The sequence below is a fragment of the Haliotis cracherodii genome, unplaced genomic scaffold (assembly GCF_022045235.1).
Source record: "Haliotis cracherodii isolate W230 unplaced genomic scaffold, xgHalCrac1.p SCAF_18, whole genome shotgun sequence".
NCBI lineage: Eukaryota > Metazoa > Mollusca > Gastropoda > Lepetellida > Haliotidae > Haliotis > Haliotis cracherodii.
The window spans coordinates 12,887,416-12,906,451 of record NW_027266273.1 but is presented as its reverse complement, the minus strand read 5'-3'; the positions used below and the strand labels follow the sequence as shown (position 1 = coordinate 12,906,451).

At 41.1% G+C, this 19,036-nt stretch overlaps 1 protein-coding gene across 1 annotated transcript; it reads left to right on the top strand.

The window, feature by feature from the left end:
- The first annotated feature begins 260 nt into the window (after positions 1-260).
- Positions 261-14,863, top strand: LOC139465279 (uncharacterized). Its single transcript, XM_071246957.1, has 4 exons — positions 261-328; positions 11,676-12,925; positions 13,854-13,884; positions 14,622-14,863. The coding sequence occupies exons 1-4, from the start codon at positions 277-279 to the stop codon at positions 14,861-14,863; spliced, it is 1,575 nt and encodes a 524-aa protein (XP_071103058.1). The 5' UTR covers positions 261-276.
- The last annotated feature ends 4,173 nt before the right edge of the window (positions 14,864-19,036 follow it).

Sequence of the window (19,036 nt, the reverse complement as noted above, 5' to 3'; positions counted from 1 at the left end):
GGCAGTAAAAATCCTGAATGTGTGACAGATACCTAAAGGGGATCAAACAAGGACATAATTTTGGACTTAATTTCATTTCACCAATAGAATGATGTCCCCACACAAGACCAGGGTACTGGTTAAGCCGTTATGGATTATATATATTCATGTATATTAACACACTGATATGAGACGAACAGTGTGTGGTGTTCAATGAAGAAATCAAGAAAAGATAAATCGATCAGCCCCAGAGCGGAGTATCACTGTGTAGCAGAGTCATCAGCTGAACAGGACATTATGGCGATTCTTCTCTGTCTGTTAATGGTTGGAGCTGTACATGGACTTCAAGGTAGGGCCTTAATAGATGATAAAATGTGTTTTCAGTAATGATGAAATGTTTGATTTCAGTAATGGTCAATCAATTTTGTGGAGGCCCACGCTATCTCTCAGAAACATCCAGCATATCCAGATAACCATTTCTGTACTTTTGTATTTCTGTACCTGATGAAATTAAAATGGTCGGCCTCTTATAGCTATCGTATGATGTATGATGTACAGATGTGTTGGATATATTTCGCTCTAAGTTAGTGTACTGTATGTATATTCTGCTTTCAAAGTAAACAATAAATGCGTATCGGATGAAAGATGTTTTTATCATTCAGTACCATGCTGGACCATGTCCAGTGGTTCCTTGGCTCGGTCTTGGCACCACCCGCATGTAGAACACGAGTAATGTACCTTCAAACTTCAATCTTCAACTTCAAAATTGTGACTTGAAATGTTTGCTTTTTGCAATATCAGAAAATAACCTAGTTCAATTCTGTCAAGACGCTTGATTTTTCAACTTTCTACATCACTATTCCACTGATCAATGGGCCTTGTTACAAACCATGGTGACAATAGAAACAGTTGAAATATCTATCCTCAGATGTTCAGGACAATTTGTCAAACATGAAAGTAAATGTCATCTTAAGTTTACTGTGAAAACATTATGTGAAACGCTGAACTTCCTAATTGATAACATCCATGTTAAAGACATTGAAGTAAGACATTTAGGCAAGATGAGCTGTGAGCACCAAATGTGCTTGCTGGTCTATCTTTTAATGCAAGTAAATTGAAGTTTCTGCTGCTGGCAAAACCAAAACAAGGTCATTTGGCCAAGACGTTTAACTTGAGGTTCAGGTATATCCATGATCTCATATCGTTCAATAACCATCAAATCATATTTGATGTATGTATAAAGATTGAGAGTGACAAAACATTCTCCACAAGACTGTATTACAAGAGAGATGACTTCACCTTTCCAATATGATCTTTCCTTTATGTCGAGCAATATTTCTTTAGCTCCAACCCTTGGTGTCTAAAGTTGACAACTTGTGAAGTACAATCGAGCAGGCTCATTCCATGAGATTTCAAAGAGCGTCATACGACTCTTGCTCAGAAGTTGTTTGATGAACGTTACCATATTCAAGACCTCAATAAAGGTTTCGAAAAGTTGTATGGTGGACACGTGGAGGGCATTTTCAAAATCTTCTTATTCTTATTCTTAAAGGATCAATTTGTACGCTAATGGAGTTCGAAAGGTTATATCTATCAATGTTTGAAAGAGACGCCACAATTTGGAAAATACCTTTTATTGATAAATAATATTATATCCCAATCTTAAAATTCAGAAAATGGCACCAAAATTTATCAGTTGAAACCGGCCGTGGGAATAATGTAAAGAAGATCGTGTATATGCGAATTTAAACTCTCCTCTCTCAGATGTCAACCGCTGTCACATTATATACCTGATACCAATTTACGAATAGCTTACCGGCCCTGACAAATAGTCTAATCTTTATACGGTTAAGCTGTTTTTGTCCATCCAAACACATGTCACCTTTAGAACCTATTGAGGTTCATTTATGAATTATTTAAAGCTGTAGCGGCGGTCGGGTGGCCTAGTGGTTAAAGCATTCGCTCGTCATGCCGAAGACCCGGGTTCGATTACCGACATGGGTACAATGTGTGAAGCAAATTTCTGGTGTCCACCTGCCGTGAAATTTCTGGAATATTGCTATTTAAAGGCGTAAGGAAGATATAAACAGAGTGTATAAGATAATGCCACTGCACTGTAGCTCACCTGGATATGAAGCCAACTGTCTAACATGCCAAAACAGGCAGAGACTTAACAAGTATAGCTGTCTGTTGAATCCCACCACAAACTCTTACTTTTTGCAAGATATGACAGAGTAAATTAGGTCATATATCTCTTTTCATTGTGGTTGACGTGTTGGCCATATTAAAAAAAAAACAGTTTGAAACTCTGCTTCATTTGTCCAGTGGTTTCTGAGGACCGAATGTTTACAATGCGAGGAAATGCATTTTTAGAGAATTTAGGAACACAGTCAAAGTGTAAATATAGTTCTATTTTAAAAATATCACGAAACAGCAAACATATGTGGTTAGCTTCACGCTAACAACACGTAGACCAAATATCATTACATTTGGAAAGAAACGAGCTGAGTAATGCCTGAAAGAAGTTCATCTTTCAGTATGGTCAAAGCGCAAAGTCAAAATATAAACGTACCAAATCATATGGCCATAAATAATCTTTTTCATTATGGCTGCAAAGGCAGACATCTTGAAAATCGGATCAAAATAGAGTGTCATCACTGGTCGTAAAGATACTTACATTATTCACGTTTGATTTGAATTCCATCATTCCAAGAATGCTTGTTTGAGATGCTGAGAGAAACATTGCTCGGGAATAATCGTTGTGATTGGAAAGTTAATGATTTATCGTCGAAATGCTGTGGGACAATCATTCAAACCCCCTCAAATAGCCAGTCCCCTTCCATCGATTTACCCACCTGAACAAGAAATAATAGGACCAGCTAGACCGCTTCTTCAATTTCATATTTAGATTTATGCATAGAGCTAAATGTGACAAAACTCCCTGACAAGAGGGATGACGTCAACTTTTCAGTAGTCACCTTTACCTTCATGTCGAGCAATATTCCAACACCTCCATGGTTTGGTGTCTACACTTCACAACTTTAGACGTAAAATCGAGCATGCTCTTTCTACCAAGATTTTTAATCGGATTTTTCTGGTCAGATTGGCAAAGCCAAAACAAGGTTATTTGGCCAACAGGTATAACTCAAGCTTCAGGTACGTCGACGATCTGATATTGTTTATTAACCATCCAATAGCCAATTTCCTTCAAGGAGCGTATTACGACCCTTGCTTAAAAGTTGTTCGATCAGGGTCACAACATCCATGGTCCCGGTAAGCTTTCAAAAGTTCTATCGTGACATGTGGTGGACTTGACCAAATTGGACTCATCAGTTAGACGATGTCCGATGCAGTTCCATATTTTGACTTGTACCATATGTTCCTTCAAGAGAAAAAAGGTTGAACTCAATAAAAGTGAAAACTTCAATGAAAAAGTGTACATCAATGTTGAACCACAGCGCTAGAAAATAATCAGTCTCGATTAACTGCTGAAGCTGATTCTTCTGGGTAAAAATGCAAAACACTAATGAAAAGTGGAGCGCTGAAAATCAGTGTTGACACCAGGTGTTCGTGAAAAGGGTAAGCATGACCCGCTCTACCAGAAGAACCTGCCACTCTATTAAACATAGCAAAAGAGCATAAAAGTACATGCTACCATTATACATATATAGCTAGCAAAACTGCTTTTGAGTACTGATCCAATCAACTCCAAACATTGCATCTAAAATGACATTGTCTGCAGTCTATGTATGACTGGTCTCAAGATTTAACTCTTGCAAAGATAAACTCCATCTCTATCTCCGATTTGTCTCCTTAGTCTTATGACTTGTTTGTTTGTTTGTTGTTCGGGGTGGTCGGTAGCCTAGCGGTTAAAGCGTTCGCTCGTCATGCCGAAGACCCGGGTTCGATTCCCGACAATACAATGTGTGAAGCCCATTCTGGTGTCCCCCTGCCGTGATATTGCTGGAACATTACTAAAAGCGGCGTAAAACCATACTCACTCACTCAATTGTTTGTTGTTGAACGCCATACTCAGACATAATCCAGCTATACATAAATGACGATGGTCTTAACATAATCTAGTCTGTACCAGACAATCCACCATATGACATCATGAGCATTGATCGACGCAATGGGGATGACATCAACCAAGTCAGCGAGTCTGACCACCCGATCCCGTTAGTCGCCTCTTACGACAAGCATAGTCGCGTTTTACGGCAAGCATGGGTTGTTGAGATCTTCACGGCTCTTCGTCTTAAGACAATATGTCTGCGGATTATGATTGGTGAATACTTCAATGAGCTCCGCAAAAAAACTCAAAATATTGCAATGACAACTTCTTGGCAAGGGTTACATTCTCATTCGTAGATAATTTTTTCTGTGTTTTGTTAAATGCTTTGAAAAGTAAAAAACAGGGTGATTCATGCCATTTGCATCTTCCTGTAACAATATACCAATTGCATCACTTGCAAGCTTAAAAGTTTTCACAAAAGCCAGTGCTTTCAAGATTGGAACATTGAAGAGTATAGTTTTTACTCTTTCAACAGCTGCCTGGCAGCGGTTACCCCAAAGAATTATTTCTTTTGTCCAAGAAAAAGGTTTGGAGTGACCAGCCACACCCAGAAATTTCATACCTTTTTATTTGTTGAAACTGAGAATTTGCAATACTTTTGCGTTGACCGATCACATGAACCACGGACACAACATTTACCATTTTGCAAGATATTCTGTTGATTATAGTCTCTCGAAGCAGGCACAGATCTTCCCCAAAATGACAGCCCCACTGGCTGATAAAGTCGTTAATGGAATTCTCTGTACCTTCTATGTCTGAAGCGACGTAATTCATGAGGCGTTGAAAGGTAGTTAGTGCATTTTCAAACCCAGATGGCATTACTTAGTACTGATAAATTCCATCTGGCGAAGATAAAAAAACAGATATCTTCTTTGCATGCTCAGTCAGTCGGACCTGATTATACACCTTTGAAAGGTATAACTTACTTACAAACTTTGTCAATACAGTCATCAATTTTTGGTATTGGGATCGTGTCAGTTTCAGATAACGAGTTCAACCGTGTCAGGTGTGTACAACATATTCCCCGTGGGTACCCGGGGACGATAAATAAGAATGTGTCCTCAGCACCCCATTGCTGGTCGTAAAAGGCGACCGAATTAGGCCATCCGTTTGCCGTGGGTTGCGCCCCTGTGTCGATTGAGGAGGGGAGTCTGGTAGTTGAGGGCACTGGTTCCTGGAACTGTGTTCCTTTGCCCAACACACTGTTTGGACCCTAACTTCAACTAGACGGATGGTAGAATGGGCCCGGTTCTATCAATTGGCTGGTCACGCCAAACCCTGTGTGTATTACTTCTTATTCTTATTTTTGCACATGTATGTACTATATTTATCACAAAAGTATTGCTTGGTCTTTTTTCACATTGATTGAAATAACTATACTGAGTCAAATTAAAAACTTCACATTTTTAAAAGTAATCCCATATATGATATACAACGGACAAATGTATCAGAGAAGGTAAATTTTAATCACCAATGTCCAAAGAAGGATTATAATTAACTGTGGTAACCACAATTTGTTCCAAGCACCTGCGGTATTCGGTAATAACATCAACAGTTTAAATCATAAGTCCCAAGCACGAGAATCTAATGGGACACAAGTTCAGTAGCGTGTATGGCCACCATGTGCCTTGTGATGCTTGTGAACTCATGATTGGGAAGACGACGCCATTGTTTCTGCAAAATGATGCCAAGATCTTGCAAATTCTGTGGTTGGTTCTGGAGAGTGCGCAGACTTCTGCCAAGAGCATTCCCGACGTGTTCGATGGGATTGAGGTCGGGAGACCTTGACGGCCAGTCCATGACGTTGACTCCCGCATTCTGAAGGAAATTCCTTGTCAAAAAGGCTGTGTGGGGTCTGGCATTGTCGTGTTGGAAGATCAAACCGGGTCCATGTGCTGCCATAAAAGGCAGAAGTTCTGGTGCCAGTACCTGGTCGCGGTAAGCAGCAGCGTTGAGGTTGCCACGGATGACAAGAAGCCTGGAACGTGCATTGCCACAGAAAGCACCCCACACCATGACACTTCCGCCTCGAAATCTGTCAACTTCCTGTACACAACACTGGGCGTAACGTTCATGACGGCGCCTCCATACCCTCGCCCTACCATCAGCAAATCGAAGATTAAATCGGGATTCATCACTGAAGACAACTTGATTCCAATTCCTCTGAGTCCATTGTAAGTGTCGCTGTGCCCACAATTGAAGTTGACGTCTGTGTAATTGAGTCAGAATCGGCCCACCGTATGGACGCCGTGCTTGAAGGTGAGCAGTTCTCAGACGGTTTCGAACAGTTTGCGCACTCAGCCTACCCCTAAACAGTTCATTTCTGGTTGATGTAGCCGTCAAAAATCGGTTACGGAGGTGACGTAAGACAATCTGACGATCCTCTGCATGTGACGTCACACGTGGTCGACCTGGCCGAGGGCGATCAGCGGTGGTACCCGTTTTTGTTAATGACTGCTAACAAGTATGGCTGAAAACACGTGTGGTATTATGGCCACGTGACCAGTTGCACGTGAAAAACAACTTTTGTCATTATAGTGCTGTGGACATGATTTTGATCGATTCACCTGCTCAAAAACGGGTGTTATCTGAAGACTATACGTGGCCATTACTGTTTAAATACACAATAAGAGCCCACAATGATAACTGGTCAAAACGTTAAAATTTTAGGATTGTGAAGTTTTTAATTTGGTTCAGTATATATTGCCTAGACTCCTATGCCAGAAGGCGGTGGCAGCGGTGACAGCTGAATTCTATATTCTGAATGTCTCTAAATTGTTGTTTTTGGCAGAACCAGCTTAGCAATAAATTTAGTAGACAAATTCATGTCATATTTGTCTACAGGAAACGTACTTAAAAAAAACCAAATCAGCTCAACATTAGCCAATACGATTCTTATCATTGCTTTTCACCTCAAGGGGCTAAGGCAACTGGAGGATTTTCAATCGTGGTGAGGCAGGGTGTTATTCATAGCCCTGTATCTCTCAATGCCCCCCTATAAAGCTATCGCAGTTGCTATCACCATGCACATTGTTTTCACTCTGTGCTCTCTTTACATTACTCCACCAACTGCATCCTCAAGCTCTCTATGACCAGCTTCCTAGGCCCTGTATCATAATGGGCGATATGAACGGACATAATCCACTTTGGGGTAGTGATCATACAAGCAGGAAAGGCAAGCTCCTAGAAGATTTTATCTCCAACAATACTCTATACCTTTTATTGATAATTCATAAACATACTTACATCCTGGTACAGACACATACTCTTCTCTTGATTTGACTGTTACAGATTTCCAACCTTAATGAATTTGAGTGGTCAGTCCACGATGACGTCTGTGGGAGTGACCACTTTCCCTCCATTCTTAACACTATTACCCCATCTGATGTTCCTCCATCATCTCGATGGAACTTTACCAAAGTTAACTGGCCTCTATATGACATTCTCTGTACAGCCAAACTAACACCTGATCATTTTACTGACGTTCCTGACCCAATACAATGCTTTTCTGATGAACTTATCAAAACAGCTGAAGAATGTGTTCCAAAGTCCTCTTTACGTAAACCATGGTTTACCGATGACTGCAAGCGAGCTAGGAAGGCGAAGAAAAAGGCGGAGCGTTATTTCCGCCGCCATCCTATGGTCCATAATTTAAATAAATTTTAAATTTTAAACGCAAAAGCATGGCGTACATTTAAACAAAGTAAAAGCCAATCTTGGCGAAATTATGTTTCAAAAATAGGTTCAAGAACGCCAATGTCCACGTTGTGGAACATGATCCAAAAAATCAAAGGGCACTAAATCTAGTTTCCATCATCTTAAAAATGGGGACCATTTAATAACTCATAAATCAGATATTACAAATAGTCTTGGTGAAACTTTGGCTAAACACTCTTCCTCATCTGACTATGTACCTCAATTCCAAAATTATCAAAAACAGCAAAAAAAGAAACCTTTATATTTTCATTCAGATAACAGGGAAGATCGTAATGAACTATTCTCAATTTATGAACTCAATACTGCCCTTGGACAAGCTCACTACTGCTACAGGAGCTGAATACATTCATTATCAACTCCTGAAGCAATTACCAGAATCATCTTTAGAAACATTATTGACTACCTTTGATAAAATTTGGACGACAGGGAAATTTCCTCTTTCATGGCGTGATGCTATATTTATACGAATACCTAAACCCGGTCGAGATCATACAGACCTTTCAAATTAACGACCAATATCATTGACCATGAATGATGGTCCATAAAACCATGGAACGCATGATAAATAATCGACTAGTTTGGTACATAGAAATCAATAATCTCGTAACTAACATACAATGTGGTTTCCAGAAAAATACAGAAGTAATAACAAATAAACAACATGCAGTGTCTATCTTTTCAGTCTATCTCGAAAAAGCATATGACACTGCATGGGGAACATGGTATTTTCATACGAACTAATTTTAGATAACACTCCTATTAAAGTTGTAAAAGTTCCTGGGAATAATTTTCGATCACCATTTGAGTTTTCTGCCTCAAATTAAATATTTGAAGAATAAAAGGCTGAAGGCCCTGGACTTACTGAAAGTTGTCTCAAACTCTAACTGGGGAGGAGATCAGAAAACCCTCCTTCAACTATACAGAGTACTTATCCGCTCCAAACTAGATAATGTCTGCATCATTTATGGTGGAGCTTGTAAAAGCAGTTTAAAAACTCTAGATCCTATTTACCATCAAGGTCTGAGGCATGTTTTGCGGGACTGTATTGATTTTGCCAATACAAGGGATAAGTATTTCTTATCATCATCTCTCAAGGATCTTTTTGTAAATGTTATATGTTTTTTAAAAGAAATTGAATTGTGTCAAAAGTTTTGATGACTAAGTCCTGTATAATTTTTTTTTTTAAATTACCTTTTGATATTGGCAGAATACATTTGATAACCAAGACTGTCAGAGGCTGTACACTCGAAGGGGGTTGAAGTAGTGTAAAACGATTGTCCCCCAGAGATGATACGTGTGACCACGTCATTTCAAGTATATTTATTACTGCTACAGTTTTAATTGTCGAATAAGTGTTCTTTAATTCGGCTACATTTGTCACTATTCGCCAGCACCTGAAGGGATAATGTAAATCCTGCTAGGGTCCATGCAGATAACAAAAGAACTGTAAGTCCCCATGGTCCTTTAATGAGGTGATCTACCTTCAGTTGCTGGCGATCTATAGCCTTTTTTATATTGTATCGTTACATATATTGAAATCTTTTTATGGTTGTATACTAGTTTTAAATAATAATCTGTGATATTCTAATCATTTTACAGTCCTTCGTTGACAGGTTTTTATTGTTTAAATGTATATATTTTGTAGTACTTTTGTTGGTCGCGATATGGCTGAAATACTGCCGATGTGACTATAAATCTTACCTCCCTCACTGTACAACATCTGCAGGTGTTGTCAGGCTTGGATACCAGGTTCCATGGTGAACTCCACTAAATGTCACTTGGTACGATGATGTCACTCTCCAACATGTAATTGTATCTTTCGGAGGACGCTCCAACTTAGGTGTGTTCATGCAGTATTCATGCGATACATGCAGTGTTCATGAGGTAGATGCGGTACATATAGTGTTCATATGGTACATACAGTGTTCATGAGGTACATGCGGTACATGCAGTGTTTATATGGTACATGCAGTGTTTATGCAGTACATAGAGTGTTCATGAAGTACATGCAGTACATGGAGTGTTTATGTAGTGTTCATGTGGTACATGTAGTGTCAACGCGGTACATGCAGTGTTCATGCGGTACATGCAGTGTTCATGTGGTACATGCAGTGTTCGTGCAGTACATGGAGTGTAAATGTAGTGTATATGCGGTACATGCAGTGTTCATGCGGTACATGCAGTGTTCATGTGGTACATGCAGTGTTCATGTGGTACATGCAGTGTTCATGCAGTACATGGAGTGTTCATGTGGTACATGGAGTGTTCATGTGGTACATGCAGTGTTCATGAAGTACATGGAGTGTTCAAGTGGTACATGCAGTGTTCATGAAGTACATGCAGTGTTCATGTGGTACATGCAGTGTTCATGAAGTACATGCAGTGTTCATGTGGTACATGCAGTGTTCATGAAGTACATGGAGTGTTCATGTGGTACATGCAGTGTTCATGAAGTACATGGAGTGTTCATGTGGTACATGGAGTGTTCATGTGGTACATGGAGTGTTCATGTGGTACATGCAGTGTTCATGTGGTACATGGAGTGTTCATGTTGTACATGCAGTGTTCATGAAGTACATGCAGTGTTCATGTGGTACATGCAGTGTTCATGAAGTACATGGAGTGTTCATGTGGTACATGCAGTGTTCATGCAGTACATTGAGTGTTCATGTGGTACATGCAGTGTTCATGAAGTACATGCAGTGTTCATGTGGTACATGCAGTGTTCATGTGGTACATGCAGTATTCATGCAGTACATGCAGTGTCCATGTGGTACATGCAGTGTTCATGCAGTACATGGAGCGTTTATGTAGTGTTCATGCGATAGATGCAGTATTCACTTATTACATGCAGTGTTCATGTCGTACATAAAGTGTTTATGTAGTGTTCATGCAGTACTAAGGAAACATGTGGGTAGATCCTCAGCGACATCTGGCGATGAAACGAACCGTTGGCCGCTTTCTCGATTTGACAAGGGTGAGGTCGTACTACGTGTCCAGAGTGGAGGAAGGAGACATTGGTGTATCAATGTGAAAAGAGGTATTTTGTGTCAACCTCCCACCCTCCCCTTGTGAGTGATGTCATTCGGGAATATCTGTCTCTAATCTGCATTCTTTATTACCCAGTACTCAATTTATTAGAGGGAAGTGCAACTGATGGACGTCACTGAGGGAAAAGGTACAGTATGGAAGTAGTCCGTCAGTGTTTATATCATTTCAAGAATACAGCTTCGTATGAACGAGGTCATGTGACCGGAATCTCGTCCAATGCAAAGGCTCTATACCGTGTAAACTTCACACTAAAAATAATTTGAAGTAATCCACTCAGTAGGTTCAACTTCTATATTGATCATTGTTTTTGCATACACTTTGACAGTATCTATAACGATCTTAAACTTGTAATTGCCCTTGGTAGAGGCTGTTCACGAAAGTTTGGTCGATATTTAGTTGGTTGGTTGGTTTGTTGTTTAACGCCGCACTCAGTAATATTCCAGCTATATGGCGGCGGTCGGTAAATAATCGAGTCTGGAGCAGACAATACAGTGATTAATATCATGAGCAAGCAGAGTCGCCTTTTTCGGCAAGCATGGGTTGCTGAAGACCTATTCTACCCCGGAATCTTCACGGGTCGGTCTATATTTAAATAACTGACGAATGTTGATGTTATCAACAATAGAGTAGATGATATGTCCAGTAGGTTGGAAGTAACATGATGAACCCTGGCAGTCACAAGGACTGGACTTTACACCACACTGAAAAAAAGGGAATTAGACCAAAAGTTTAACGTAAGCTTCAGGTATATTGATGAGCTGATGAATGTTCCAAGCTGCAGAACCAAGTACATTCATGTTCGGCATTGATTATTCGTCTGCTTTGAAACTGATCACTTTATCATTCTCAATTTCAGAAAGAACATACGTGACGGTTTTTACACAGAACGTGGATAGCCTGGCCCAAAATATGTACCTGTACATAACCTCATCGCGCCCTCAACCAGTTGCAGTTCAAGTGATTGTTCCGTATCTCAACAACACAGCTCCTTTCCAAAACCTCACGCTTGACCCAGGACAAAGAACCAAGGTCACATTGTCCCATGATGTACAGATGCCGACAGGAACTACGACGTCATACAGGATAATCCGCGTCGTGGCCTCCGACGATGTTACAGTGCTGGCACTGAACGCTGAAGGGTCGAACATTGATATGTATCAAGTGATGGAGACGAGCCAACTAGGAAAGGAGTATGTGGTCGTGGCGCCTGACTCCTACAGTTCATTCGGAGCAGCAACGGTGGGAGTAGTCTCCCCTTTCCCAAACACTCAGGTGAAGGTCACCCTTCCAGAGTCACATGCTAACATTTCTGCAGTAATAAATGGACTCCCGGAGATATTATCTAGGGAATTTTCAGTCACATTGCAGGAGAACCAAACGTTTCAGATGCAATCCGTCGATGAACTTTCTGGAACGTACATCACATCCAACAAACCTATTGCCGTTTTGACTGGAGTAAATAGGACCTCATCTTCCACGGACCTTTGTGCGGACGGGCAAATAACTCAACTTCTTAGTTTAGATAAAATAGGTACTAAATACATTGCTTTTGGATTACCTTTGTCTGATGTCCAGGACTACATAAACATCGTCTCCACACAAGCCGACACAGAGATCTCGTTTGATGGAACAACGTCAATACTCGCCAATGCAAGGGAGATAACTAGGCTACGTATTCAGCGAAATCAGTTCAAATTGATTGAAATGTCGAAACCAGTAGTCGTATCCATGACAACCGGATCAGGTCGTTCTAGCAGTATCCAGGGTGATGTGTCCACGTACATGCTTCATCCCCTTCCACTGAGGGGCCTGCTTTACACAATCACAGTGCCGGATGACACAGCGTTCTCTGACCCTCATAGATACCTTGTCATCATGGTCGAGAACGACGGCGTGGACGACATTCTGTTGGACGACGTTGCCATCTCAGGAGCAGCATGGATGCCAGTCACGAACACCAATATCTCAGCCTGCTTCTATCTGGTGACAGATAATATGGAGGCCAGAGTCCTGAGACACAGACGTGGGAAGCCGTTGGCTGTGTATATACTGGGCTTCGACTATTGTCAAGCATATGCAATTGCATTTGAAGCCAATGAAAGAGATGTAAGTAATATTTATTGAATTACACAGTGAAAAGCATAAATACAAAGGATATATTCAGTAATAAGATGGCAGGACTTGCACACTCTTTTCGCTTGTCACTGATTATGAGTGATTTATTCACACAATTTTCACTGCAGTTTTGCCTTTTATGCACAACGCAATCTGTTTCAGCAGATAATTGAGACTGATTATTATCTAGAATAAATGTATTTAAGAAATTATTGAGTATTTAATATTGAAAATCACTAGACATAAATTGATTTATTCTATTTGAGGTGTCTCGATCCGTTACAACTCAATTACTACGACTATCCCCTGCATATATATATATATGGGGCGCATCAAAATATACAGATGGTGTCGCGGTAAAACCTTGTATATATTTGAAACATCTGCATGAACGGCTGCTTTGTTGAATTATTGTGGACGTATCGGTTTATTCTATTGGTGTATTGTCTGGAGTGCTGAAAGCGTGCAGTGAACCTTAACCCAAACTCCACATCTCAGTATATCGTTTAAGATGGGCAGTATCGGGAGATTAATCCCCGTTCAAAAATGCATACACTGTTAAAGAGCTGGCAAGCTTAGTTTTATTCACTGCGGGGCTTTATCGTTGTATATTTACAAACCACATCGATGTTTCGTATGGCCTCGCTTTAAGTGTACAGCAGCTGAATTCCAATTATGTTTTGGTTGTTGTGTTAAAGTCTTTGAGGCTGACAGACTGGGTTGTATGAGTGTGCGCTTGAATAGTTTCTTCTGTTAAAATCAAAGTTGTCAACCGGAACTCAAAACATGATTTTCCTGTAACTTATCTTGTGAATAAAATATAATATCGCTTATCTCGAACTTCAGATGACCTCTTCAATGTAGCATTATTATCTGTGCAAGTGTAATGAATTGATGTCAATAATTTGTTTCATTTCAGGAAGTGATCCCTGAATGCAGCCAATCCCAAGGTTTGTATGAGACATGAGCTTATTTACGTCCACGAGCGAAAGACATCAACTGTGCTTCGTTATAAGTGCTGTAAATGTTATGTTACTAAATGTCAGTGATATCATCAGGTGTCCACGAAAAGGGTAGACATGTCCTGTCCTACAAGCACCTGCTACAGTTTGTTGTTGGCTGACGCCGCACTGCACTACTCCTGCCTCGCAGAAAAAACGTAGTTTTGGGTTAAGTAAGTGCGCTACCTTGGAGTTGGACTTTCTGGGCCATAACTCCATTATGTGGTTTGTTAACAGGCTGCCGTCGCGTGGCAGGAGTAGTGCAGTGCACGTGTATGTGTGTGTGTGGCTGCTTGTACTAGTCTGGACTGATGCCGATTTATAGTGCTAGCTCACTGAGATGCCATGCCGCAGTTTAACATGAATACCCCAACTCAGACACAGTATACTGACTCCGAGCCGACCGGTCCTTGTTTTAGCCCCTTAATGCCGAGCGCCAGACAGGGTAACAACAAGTACCATCTTTTAACGTCTTTTTGTATGACGCAGCCGGGGATCGAACCCCGGACCTTCCGCTCTCCGGGCGGACGCTCTACCACAAGACCACGGAGGCGGTCCCTTGTCACAAGAGAAACCTATTTGTATTATTTCTACTGCATAATGGTAGGAATGATAAACATAAAGGATCCACGAGAATTATTATAATTATTTTCAAACAACGTTCACAGTGCAGTTATCTGTTACAGTTCAGTCCCGAGATCAGCTCGCAAATGTAGGAAAAAGAATGACGTCACAGCGGATGACGTTACTCACTGTACCGTCCCTACAAGCTTGTTTCTCCTTCTGCTTCAACTACGCGGAATGTGAAGGTGTGAACTTCCTCCTGAACGCGTCGCCAATGGACATCAACTGTGAGCTGCTGTTCACCGAGACTGACGGAGAACAAGACGGCGCAGACTGGACGTACTATCAACTCGTACCCAACTAATTCTGGTGTTGCGTTCATTGATGGCAGAGTGTGTCCCGTTCTTTGGGTCGTTCTATCGTACCCAACTACAGTCCGTTTGACTCCAAATGAGAACGATGAATTATAAAATAACTCGAAATCCAGAAAAGTGTATGAAACATCAATACGGTACTTAACCATGAATACCCTGTACCCAACAAAATCTGAATTTTGTTTATTTCAAGACCCATGACGGATGAAGTTCTTTAAGACTGTAATTCTGGTATTGCGTTCATTGATTGCAGGGTGTGTCCCGTTCTATCAACTCGTACCCAACTATACTAAATATTGGTTGAATGTCCATGATATAATAACACTGATTACTGGTCATTACAGTCAATGAGTGAATATTGTCACCCGTCGCAATCAGCACCAGATCGAGGTCTACGCCATTTGAGGAAAAACTAGTTATATACAACAAAAAATAAGAAATTAGTTTCACTTTGTGTCAATTCATTGGAGTATGAACCTTCATAAAAGGAGGTCCAAACTGTATGAACATCGGAGCTTGCGACTCACTCTGTGAAGGTTCATATTCCAATGAATTCACACAGAGTAAAAGTCAATTCTTATTTAAAAAAATATATAACTAGTTTTACCTCAAAGGACGTAGACCTTGATCTATACACAATCATAGTTAGTACGTGTGACTTCCTGTTTACACTGACAGCCATACAACAACCAGCTGTATCGCGGAATAAAATAGCTCCTCAAAGCGAGAGGTGACGGGAGCTTATGTATGCTCGACATGCTCAACAGGGACAACTTTTGTAGTTTCTTTAGAAGAAATGTACTCAAATAATATCCTCATAATGACATTAGATGAGAAAGGTCTGTTAAGAACTACCTCAGTAAGTCAGTCACAATGACAGCGCGTCGTAATACATTTACATCAAGTACAAGACGTCAAAATGGCCGACACGATAAAGGTGACGGGAGAGATTTCCGAAGTTGTTAATGAACCTGTGGTGGTTACATGTGTTAGTCATCATTGATCAACTCGTCGATCATTGAAAGGTGATTAAAGACGTTTCAAACAGTGAGTGAGTATGGTTTAACGCCGCTTTTAGCAATATTCCAGCAATATCACGGCGGGGGACACCAGAAATGGGCTTCACACATTCGTTTCAAACAGACACTAAGGTAAATTCATAGATTGAAGTAGACTGTCACTGTCAGCCTAGACACGGATCGAGTAGATACTTCGATTGTTTTCGATGTGCATTTCTTCGTTTTGTTCATTAGTCTGGGCCAATAGGATGATATTCGTGAACAATCATGCAGTCAAACTCTCTGACGTTTCTCAATGTATACTGAAACTAGGGGCAGCCATTCGGTAAAAAAATACCAAGGGAATTCCCAGGGGTGGTCCGTCAGTGTTTACGTCATTTCAAGAACACGGCCTCGTAAAAAACGTATGAACGTCAAATTGTGTCGTTCATACAGTTGTGAACGTCAATTTCACGGTTGTGTGAAAATAAATTATCATAAAATGACTGCAAAATGTCTCTTTATAATGGAGGCAGATAATGTTATACATTGTTTCATCTCGACGGCGAGGGCTTGCTAAGAATTGTAACATATTCATATATATGTATATCCATTGCCTATAATCTATATCTACATGTGTATCCATTCCCTTTAATCTATCCGTTTTTCGTTTTTCAAACGTTTATCAGATTTATGCTGAATGTGATGTCCTCAATGACGTGAAGATGAAAGTATATTTGTTTTGGGTGTGAGTGAGTTACGTTTAACGCCGCTTTTAACAATATTCCAGTTATATCACTGCGTGTCAGCTGAATGTGGGAGGAAAGCCTGAAGTGATGCAGGTCTCAGACGTTTACCACTTCGGTGAAACCCACGAGCACGGGTATGGTGCTGACAAATCTAGAAACATAATCGGGGCGAACCGGGATTCGAACCCACAAACATAGGTTTCTGGCGTGCCCAAGGGACGCAACTCTGCACGGCGAATCGTGACGCCTTAGACGACTGGGCCATCCGTACCCCCGTTTATTTAAGAGGTTCTTGCAATTAGCGGTGATGTATTGATCTGAGTATAGCTGTGTTCAGGTTCATCTGTATCAATACAATTTATTATATTACAAATTACAGACATGTGTAGGTCGTCTTATTACACATGTTCATTGTTGGACCTCAAACGCACGAGCGCTGGTACGGGTAGCTCGGTACTCGAATGGGTCCTGAGTAGGACCCCGGTACCGACAGGACAACCTGGACCTATGGTTCATCACATCTCAGTTTGATAACAATAACGATGAGACTCCATGGTTACACTATAAGTCGCTAGTGTTCGAATTATTTTCTGACTATGCATATATACTTTTATAAGTTTGAGCCACGATAAAACTTCAGTGTGTCATTCTGCATGACCACGTCGTTTTATAAGTGAATGGAAACAGTTTTTACCATGACCAGTAAAACAATTCCCAATCGGATATTTTGCTTCTAACACTTGCAACCTGCAGTCTGTACCCAGGATTTGGTACCAGGTAGGTGTGGGCAATATGGGACAATATGGGTCTGGTACCGGGGTAGTAAACGCAGCACTAAAATGCCCCCCATAAGTGAGAATGAGTGTGTAACCCTAATCACATGGAAATGGCTTGACATAGCTAACCCTAATCACATGGAGATGACTTGACATAGCTAACCCTAATCACATGGAGATGACTTGACATAGCTAACCCTAATCACATGGAGATGACTTGATATGGCTCACCCTAATCACATGGAGATGATTTGACATAGCTAACCCTAATCACATGGATATGACTTGACATAGCTAACCCTAATCACATGGAGATGACTTGACATAGCAAACCCTAATCACATGGAGATGACTTGACATGGCTAACCCTAATCATGTGGAGATGACTTGACATGGCTAACCCTAATCATATGGAGATGATTTGACATAGCTAACCCTAATCACAGGGAGATTACTTGACATATAGCTAACCCTAATCAAATGGAGATGACTTGACATAGCTAACCCTAATCACAGGGAGATTACTTGACATATAGCTAACCCTAATCACATGGAGATGACTTGACAGAGCTAACTCTAATCACATGGAGATGATTTGACATAGCTAACCCTAATCACAGGGAGATTACTTGACATATAGCTAACCCTAATCACATGGAGATGACTTGACATAGCTAACCCTAATCATATGGAGATGATTTGACATGGCTAACCCTAATTACAGGGAGATTACTTGACATATAGCTAACCCTAATCACATGGAGATGACTTGACATAGCTAACCCTAATCAAATGGAGACGACTTGACATGGCTTCAAATTCTGTTCAAACTGTCACATAATCAAACACATTCACTTTGAGACAAAATCATTATTTATTCATTTTAACAACTTGAATAACAATGTCTGTACAGATCAATATGTAACAAAATGAACTCAGTTTATTGACCGAGTTGGGTACTACTCCCCTATGACCGAGTTGGGTACTACTCCCCTCTGACCGAGTTGGGCACTACTCCACTCCGATTGAGTTGGGTACTACTCCACTCCGACTGAGTTGGGTACTACTCCACTCCGATTGAGTTGGGTACTACTCCACTCTAACAGAGTTGGGTACTACTCCACTCTAACCGAGTTGGGTACTACTCCACTCTAACCGAGTTGGGTACTACTCCACTCTGACCGAGTTGGGTACTACTCCACTCTGATTGAGTTGGGTACTACTCCCCTCTGACCGAGTTGGGTACTACTCCACTCTGACCGAGTTGGGTACTACTCCACTCTGACCGAGTTGGGTACTACTCCGCTCTGACCGAGATGGGTACTACTCCGCTCTGACCGAGTTGGGTACTACTCCGCTCTGACCGAGTTGGGTACTTCTCCACTCTGACCGAGTTGGGTACTTCTCCACTCTGACCGAGTTGGGTACTACTCCCCTCTGACCGAGTTGGGTACTTCTCCACTCTGACCGAGTTGGGTACTACTCCCCTCTGACCGAGTTGGGTACTACTCCACTCTGACCGAGTTGGGTACTACTCCACTCTGATTGAGTTGGGTACTACTCCCCTCTGACCGAGTTGGGTACTACTCCACTCTGACCGAGTTGGGTACTACTCCACTCTGACCGAGTTGGGTACTACT

What these genes read in the sequence shown, in the direction of transcription:
- LOC139465279 (XM_071246957.1), top strand. Translation starts at nt 277, where the DNA reads ATGGCGATTCTTCTCTGTCTGTTAATGGTTGGAGCTGTACATGGACTT. An exon ending in TTGAAGCCAATGAAAGAGAT is followed by an intron (nt 12,926 to 13,853) that starts GTAAGTAATATT and finishes GTTTCATTTCAG; the next exon opens with GAAGTGATCCCTGAATGCAG. An exon ending in TGAATGCAGCCAATCCCAAG is followed by an intron (nt 13,885 to 14,621) that starts GTTTGTATGAGA and finishes TATCTGTTACAG; the next exon opens with TTCAGTCCCGAGATCAGCTC.